Genomic DNA, 8,874 nt, shown 5'->3' with positions numbered 1-8,874 from the left:
AAGAGTCACCACATCATAATCATTATGATGTTACTTAAACATTGCTCCGTAAAAATGCATTAGCTAATGTTAATTAAGTGACCTTTATTGTAAAGTATTGCCTAAGTTGTACGTCTACAGTGTTTTGTGTTGACCAACATGTAATTTAGATGTTTAATCGTGGATAAATAGACCGATAATGTGAATGAAAATAATACAATCTTTCGATTTCATCCCTGCTGACCGCCAGAGGGCGGTGCTGACCGCACTGAATGATTTCTTTGAAGAACTACACTTCCCAGGATCCTTATAGGCGAAATAACAACGCTACAATCCCACTGTTGATTTTTTTCCCGAACAATGTCAAAATACAGATTGACTTGTATAAGAGAAACATTTTTATCCTGAAAGGAAAGTTGTAATTTGGGCTGTTTTTTTTTTTTTTTTTTTTTTTTCCTAACTAGGCGGGTTTTATGGTGTGATAGGGCTGGAGACTGTCTTTCCCATCATGCAATCCTGGTCGGAAATGCAAAAGATAAGACTGGCCAAGGTGGAACGTGTGTTTCTTTGTCTGCAGCTTGTTTTTCCTCGGTTTCAGTCACTTAACTAAACCGAAGTCTCGACGACGTGTTTAGCATTAGCCACATTACGGACTCAAACGTCAGTTTTCGAGTCTTACCACTCAATGATTTTTTTGCGATCCATTTTTACCCTAGCCTAGCCTAGCCTAGCTGACCAACGGCTAACAAAGCTGCAAGGCACGTTGTCAATCGTTCAGAAATCAAGTCAGGAAAATGTCAGCGAGAACGACACCGGCTGCAGTAAAGTTCTAGGAGGAACTTTGTGGAGTAAAAGACGAGCCCCCACAGCAGCAACCCTCGACTGTGTGCGAAATAATGCACGTAAAGGTTGTTCTTCACAGATTAGAAGGTTGGTTCACGTTCGATGATACGTACTGTATATTGTACATGACGGAAGACCGATCCCGGTGATGAGAATTCATTTTTCTTGTTTAAAGTAGTGCTGTCAAGGCATTCGAATTTTTAATCGCATTTTACATAGTTAACTGATGGTTAACGTTTCTGTGTGTGTGTGTGTGTGGGGGGGGCGTATCTTCCCATGACATCACTTATCGCTGTTAATTGTATATAAAAAAAATTTAAAAAAATGTCGCCCCGGTGTTGTACTGAAATCTGCGATCCGTCAGAATCTGTGACGAAAGAAGGCGATGTTGCCGACAGCAACGACGAAGAGTAAACGAAGAAGGCCACTTACCCTGGTAAAACACCAGAAACGTGAACGTCGAATCAACGATTCCCTCGCGATAACGCACCAGTGACGCTCGGCGTCAATTTCCATAGGACGCGTTTCACGAGAGGCTCGATCGGTTCACGCGAGGATCGCAAGATCGCGCGAGAATAGCGGGTATTTAAAGGTAATAAAACAACAACACTTTGCCTTTCAGACCCCGCATATTGGCCAGCTTTCTTTTTGAAAGAAAGAAGAAAAAAGAAGTAATGTGCTAAAGGAAAAAGCAATCCTAATGACAAAGATTTTAACATGTATTTTACAAATTAAATGCCTCAATCATTTTTTTTTCTTATGAACATTTTTCTAAGCTTTATTGATATTTTTTCTCAAGATAAAGCACCACGCAGAAATTAATAAATTTAATAATGTGGCAGGATTTGTGTATTATTCGTATTAATTACAGGTGTTTTAGCTCAATTTATTTTATTTATATGGGCTATTATGTATTCATGTTTTCCAAATTTGATGTAGTATTCATTTACATTCTATATTTTATTCATTCATTCATTTTCCATGCCGCTTTTCCTAACAAGGGTCGCGGAGGTGCTGGAGCGTATCCCAGCTAACTACGGGCAGTAGGCAGGATGGGACTATAGACCCTACTCATGTGACGTCACAGCCACGCCCCCGTGCCATGTTGTCCGTATAGTCGTCATGTTAATGCATTAGCGCTTCGTAAATTCCTCCTATTATGGCGTGTTTTTCTGCTCGTTAACATTAATAATCAAAATGGTGAAGTCGTGTGTGGCGGTCGGTTGCAAAAACAGAGAAGATAGACGGAGAGACTTGAAGTTTTACCGTATTCCGAGAGACCCGGAGAGGAGACAGAGATTGACTGCTGCAATTCGACGAGAAAACTGGGCTCCAAACGACTACCACAGATTATGTAGTAGTCATTTTATATCTGGTAAGATGCATTTAATATATATTTAGAGGGTTTTGGGCTGACAACCACAATTAAGATCATTGCTAGGCTAATCGCCGACAACATACACTCAGACGTTGTGAATGAACTACCTGAAAATATATAAGGGGATAATCAGACAGTTGTCATACAATTAATTTACAATTTCACTATTGAGGTCAAAAGCCAAAAAATAAATTCAACTAGGGACAATCTGGAGTAGTGCTATCGCACTTCATATTTATTACATATTATATGTGTATGTAGTTAGAGTGCTATCGCTAAACCATATAAACATTAAAAGCCCTAGCTCCATTGACAAATGACATGAAATACATTAGACTTGACAGTGGATGTTAGCAAGAACAAAAGATTTTTGAAAATTTCGTAACTCACCTTCCCGAGCACACGATAGATTCCTGCCGAATTTTCGTGGACGAGGACCTGTTTCACCCAACCAGCAACGAAGTATTTATAAGCCTCCAAGCTCTTAAAGTTTTTCAAACCTTCGTGAGAATAGGCTGATTTTGTGTGGACAAGATAGTTGTAAATATCAGGGTAGCTAGCAGATGTCAGGCAAAGACGGCGAAGACAGCAGGTCGAAAAACATCGATTAGGGCATCAAATACGGATCTGGCGAATGGATAAACTGAAGCTTTTCCACGTAACGCCTTTTATGCAACGCATCCAATGAGTTTACAGCGTCAGATAACACCGGGGCTTCCCTGAATTGCTCTATAACTTGCACGACTAATTGAAAACAATGAGAATAGGTCTAAAAAATAGGTACAATATGGCGGCCGGATACAGCGACACGTCATTTTGTGACGTAGGTGAGTAGGGTCTATCGCGCACGCACACATCGCGATGGCGATGTTTAAACGATATATATCGTTCAGGCTTAGTACTGATGCGCCGAAATTAAAAGCAGAGTTGATACTGTCCTGCCGTGTCGGTTATTATTGTAGCAGAGAAGACAGCAGTAGACCAACAACAAGTAAACTGTGACCCGTTCTACCCACAGCATTAAAAGATCTGATGGACTCGAAAAGTAAGTTACGATTGCATATTATTTTGAAAATCGACCGGATCCACCGTATTTCTACACGAGTGACTTCCGACCTGCCCGATCCTACCAAATAGTATTGACGCAGGGGGGCCACGTCTCGCGTCAAATAAAATATTCTTCTGTTCTTTTCGCGTGTGACGCGTTGAGCGCTTCTAGGACGCGTCCAACACGCGGCCGCACTGCGACTGGTATGCATTGGCTGATTGACTTTAACGGCAGCGTTTCACTGCGTTATCGCAGCGGGATCGTTGACGCGACGTTGACGTTTCTAGTGTGTTACCGGGGTTACGGTAACGGCGTAATGCCATTTGCTACGTAAATGATGCTATACACTCGCTACATGTTGCCCAGGCTTATTTTCTTTTTCGCGGAATAAACGTCATAATATTTAATCATGATGTTTTCATGATTAATATTGATGTTGGCAACAGAAAAACCGACAGCAACGATGAAGAGGAATCGAAAAGACCACTTGCGCTAACGGCGTGAACTGTCATTTGCTATGTAAACGAGGCTCGCTACAAGTTGCTGAGGCTTATTTTCCCTTTCACGGTATAAACGTCATGACATTGGATCATGACCTCGTTACTAAGAAAATGTCTGCTTTAAAAGAATTCCATGTTTCTTGTGAATTTTTGATATTGTGAAATAGTTCGCTGTAATAAATTGCTATTATTCTTTATCATGATGAGGTTACTGTGTAAATATCCCATTGAATTAATTACATTTAATGTATGGCTTTTGATGTTGTGAAAATGTGCGCCTTTCTAAATTAGGTACTGTATTGTATTTGTAATAATATGGAATTGTCTGACTTACAATTTTATTCTTTTAACTTATGACTCATCCCTACACACACATCTATTCACAATTTTAAATGTATAAGAGCAATGACATAAATGTATATGCCGTGGTCAGTGATTGATCTCACTGTATTTTCCTTATGCTCTTGCCCAAGTCACCGCTAAGGCTCTTTGCTGATTTTCTGACCCCACCCCATACTACATTTCCTCTCAATTAGACCCCCTGATAATTGGGTTAATCGGCTTTCGCAAGGGTCAATGTTAAAGCGCCACCTGCAAATGAGGAGAATCACAATTTCAGACAGCCACATCTGCACCTATCGGAATATGTGATGATGAAACATACAGACTCTGAGGGTCCAGTTGAGAGGAGATATAGTAGGGATGGTGTCAGAAGATCAGCAAAGAGCTTTAAGAGTGACTTGATTGTTCTTAGACACAATAGAGAGGTATCACAATTTCCTACAGCCACATCAGCACTTATGAGAAAACGTGACGATAAAAATATAGTATCTGGAGGTCGTTTTGAGGAAATATGTGTTCAAATGACGGTAAGAGGATGTCAACTAAGTAAGGAATAGCCTTCGATGGGCTGGGAAATGGTGAAATCACACACGAACTACCACATTTACATTTATATCATTGTCCTTATACAATAAAAATTGTGTATGCGTGAGTGAGTAAGGAAGAGTCATAAATTCATAGAATGAAAGTAATTTATAAGTGCGGATAATTTCATAATCTCAAAAATACAATTCAGTAATGTAATTTATTAGAGCACACAGTTTCACAACGTCAAAAGTCATACAATAAATATAATTCATTGAATGGGATATTTACAGTTACCTCGTCAGGAGGAATAAGAAGAAGAATAATTTATTGCAGCTCACTATTTCACAATATCACAAGAAACTAATCTATTCAAGCAGAAATTTTCAAAACGTCAAAAATTCATAATTTTTATGTGATTTTTTTTTTTTTAAGCAGACAAATTCTTAATGACAACGTCATGATTAAATATGACGTTTATTCCGTGAAAGGGAAAATAAGCCTGGGCAACTTGTAGCGAGCGTATTGCCTCATTTACGTAGCAAATGGCAGTTTACGCCATTAACGTAAGTGGCCTTCTTCGTTTACTCATCGTCGTTGCTGTCGGCAACATCGCCTTCCTTCATCACAGATTCTGACAGATCTCAGATTTCAGTACAACACCGGCAATACATGGGAGAAAATGACAGTAAATATAAAATAAGCACGGAGGGGCTGAAAATGAACATGAAGTGAAGGGAAATGTCTCCATGCGCGGAAGCAAACTTTTTATTTTTCACAGCGGCCTTTCCTAAAACTTGACTTGGTCGCAGGCATGATGCCACAAAGTATGATGCTCTCAGTGCATTTGGTTTTGTTGCCTCGTCTGCTCGCGTTTAGCCACATACTATGCAGAATGGACTGTGTTGTCGGCGGGACGGCCTTTCCTTTCCCTGTAAAAAAAAGCTGTCCAAAGACATCGTCGCTCGCAGCACTCAGCCAAGAGCAGCCAATGTTACTGTTTACATTGCTGGTTTTATCCTAAGATTTTTTGAAGCCGTGGTGGTAGTGGTGTGCTGCATCGGAGGCGGTCAGCCCCACCAGGTCGTGCCGCGGCAAAATTGTTTCATGACGAATGAGAATTTCTTTATTAACAACATAATTAAAAAAAAAAAAAAAAACCAGAAAAAATGTCGAATTAATCGTACGAGAATAAAAGTCGAAAGCATCTTGTGGTTTAGAATCTTTTACAAATAAGGAAATTTCTAATATTTTGCCTCATCTAAATCAAATTATAATGAAGACGGATTTATAGCTCTCAGCGAAGGTACATGTATGCAAAGTGAGTAGCGGCTTACAGCTATATTACCCTTACAGAATAACACGACTTGTGATAGCAACAGTACGACTTTAATCTAGTCGTTTTTTTTTTTTTTTTTTAAATTTATTTGGCCTTAATTCTCTGTCGTACAATATCACCACAACAATAATAGTTTAATAGTAAATTAACGGACCCTCGTACGTTGACAACTTTTATCTTTCCAAAATACTCATCTGAAATTGCAATCAGTGACGTCGGCAACGAACAAATGCTTTGCTAGCACGCGACGATTCGGGTCGAAGACACGCCATTAACAACTTAAACGTTACGTCAATATTAAGTATTGTATTTGATTGCTATTTCAGACAACTTCTGGAAAAAATAGTGCATAAATAATGAGCTAAATATATTCAGATAGACGTCATGTTCAATCATACAAATTAAAAATGATGAATTAGAATGCCTCTTATAAATCTAGATAAAACAACCATTTCATTTGCAAGACGCGGCGGCTTTTATTATGGTGTAGCGGTGACTTCATTGACTGACGTTGGAGTGGTATAGACCCCAATCACCAACGTCACACAATCACGTGATCGCTGTGTTGTGCCGCCATATTGTCTGTCATTGTGTCTCCGTATTGTCAATGATTGTAGTTTCTAAAGGGGGGATTCACTTGCAAATTATGGAAGCCCCGGTGCTTTCAGACACTGTAAACTCATTGGATGAGTTGCATAAAAGCCGTTATTTGGAAAAGCTTCGGTCGATTCAGTCGCCAGATCCATATTTGATGCCCAAACCGATGTTTCATCACGTCCGGTCCCGTCCTGTGCGTCAGAGCTCGTCCTGAGACCACAAAATTTCCAATCATACCCCAGTTTATGTCACAATGAGGAGTCGGGTACCCACAATCGGCACGGGCCCGAATTTAAAACGACATTTTGGCAGCTGAGCGTCACCTTTGTCATGATTGTAAAATTAAACTTGATCGGCGGTTCGACAACGGGCCGGTGTGTGCCGAAAAATAGCTGCCCCGCGTGAAATGTCCCCCCCTGACGGGAGCGCTTATTTATAACACTTTATTGACGTGAAAACATCAAATGTTTTTATGGACGCATTACAGTAATGGATTTACGATTGTAAGATTAGTTTAAATAATTAAATTACACAAAATATGTGTAGTGTATTAGAGGAACAAATCGTTGACTGGGCCACATAACCATCTTTGAACAAAAATGTATTAGTCTACAGGTTTTCACGACCATATCCCAATGACAATCACACAGGTATGACATTTATTAGTTCAAGCAGAGTAAAATAAAACATATTCATGGTACGGTCCCGTTAGGGGGGACATTTCACGCTGGGCGGCTATTTTTCGGCACAACACCTGTTGTTGCGCTCACCTTCTTGCTGCGCGACCGTGGCGACGAACTTCGTAGTCTCCATCTGATGATGTCTGCGACCGTGTTGGCATCATATTGATGTTTTCGCCGCTGTCTGACGGCTGTCAACACAAACGCATCATGGACCGAGATAAACAAACCGTGCTGCTTTCGAGATTTGCCATTTTAACAATGGGCACACAGCAACTACCAAAATGACCGTTTATCTTCTCTGTTACAGCAACCAATGCCCACACATGCCTTCACCATTTTGATTAATCAATTTTAACGATTGTGTCAGGAAGGTTTTTGGGTTCGTTTACTAAGCTGGGATTCCTTAGACAAGCAGAAAAACACGCAGTAATAGGAGGAATGTACGTAGCGGTAATATGTAATCACTATGAGTTGACGGACTATATGGCGGCACCAGTCAGGGGGACGGAGTTGTGACGTGACATGATTGGGGTCTATAGGTGTGCAAACACCCCTGTAATGGTGGGCAACCACTATAGGATGACATACACAAATCACTAGTCGGATTAGTCCTTTGTTTTATTTGTTTTTGAACAAGCTCGTCACAGCAATCACTGCCATTTGTTGAAGGTAAAATAAAAAATCATTTTATTTTACGCAGTATGGGGGAACAAGAGTGCAAGAATGAAATAAATAGAATGTGAAATAAATAAATGTTGGAATAAATAAATGCTGAAATAAACAAAATGGAAATCAATAAAATGTGAAATATATGAATAAGAATGTAAATAAATAGATAAATATTGAAATTGAAAAATAAATATTGAAATAGAAGCATTTTAATGACATTTTAATCATGTATTTAATTTTTGCCCATCTGGATCGCCATACAAAGCCGTCGAGTCGCACATGGGAGGGGAAAAATGCCAGCACCTCAGTGTTTACAGTGTAATAAAATGAATTATTTTCTTTTTCAAAAATTGTCGCAACATGTTTTGGTCTTAAATTATGTTTTGAAGGTCTTAAAAAGCATTCAAGTTGACTTTTGAAATGGTGCTATAACCCTGCAACAGATTTAATCATCAATTAGTTGTTGCAGTCTTGGCTCAACGGGTTAGAGTTGTGAGCCCTGTGCAGATTTATTTTCACTTTCCGTGGATTAAATTCAAAATGGAAACTGTCGAATCTGAAGTTTTGCAATGTTTTAGGCATTCATTTCAGAATGTAAAACCCATTCATTTGCTGCTCTACGCACATAAGCAATATATGGCCTGGGCTCTTTTATGCTTTATTCCTTTTTAATGTAGTTCATGAGACTGTTTTTGTTGATGTCTTTCTGATTTTAACCCTTACATGCACAAGTTACTGGACCCTACACTCTTCCATAAGTGGGTCAAAAATGACCCATATTAGAACAAATGTGTTTTTATGCTATTTTGGTGTAGAATAATCACTTGTATATTAATTAGTATTATATTTAGGGCCACACAATAATGATTTCGTGCTTCAAATATCTTTATGTTTCAATTAACATTTTTTGGGGAAAAAAAAAAAAAAAGCTCTCATGCATCTTTTTGGTGAGACAGCGGTGCTAAGCCCTT

At 39.3% G+C, this 8,874-nt stretch overlaps 1 protein-coding gene across 1 annotated transcript in view; it reads left to right on the top strand.

Annotated features, from left to right (window-relative positions):
• The first annotated feature begins 489 nt into the window (after positions 1-489).
• LOC130928555 (zinc finger protein OZF-like) overlaps positions 490-8,874 on the top strand; it is a 31,586-nt gene continuing 23,201 nt past the window's right edge. Inside the window, exon 1 of the mRNA XM_057855253.1 lies at positions 490-909. Within this exon, the coding sequence (XP_057711236.1) occupies positions 876-909 (34 nt within the window). The 5' untranslated portion in view covers positions 490-875. The remainder of the gene's footprint in view (positions 910-8,874) is intronic.

Source organism: Corythoichthys intestinalis, chromosome 13 (assembly GCF_030265065.1).
Source record: "Corythoichthys intestinalis isolate RoL2023-P3 chromosome 13, ASM3026506v1, whole genome shotgun sequence".
NCBI classification, from domain to species: domain Eukaryota; kingdom Metazoa; phylum Chordata; class Actinopteri; order Syngnathiformes; family Syngnathidae; genus Corythoichthys; species Corythoichthys intestinalis.
This window is presented reverse-complemented; position numbering and strand designations above follow the sequence as displayed.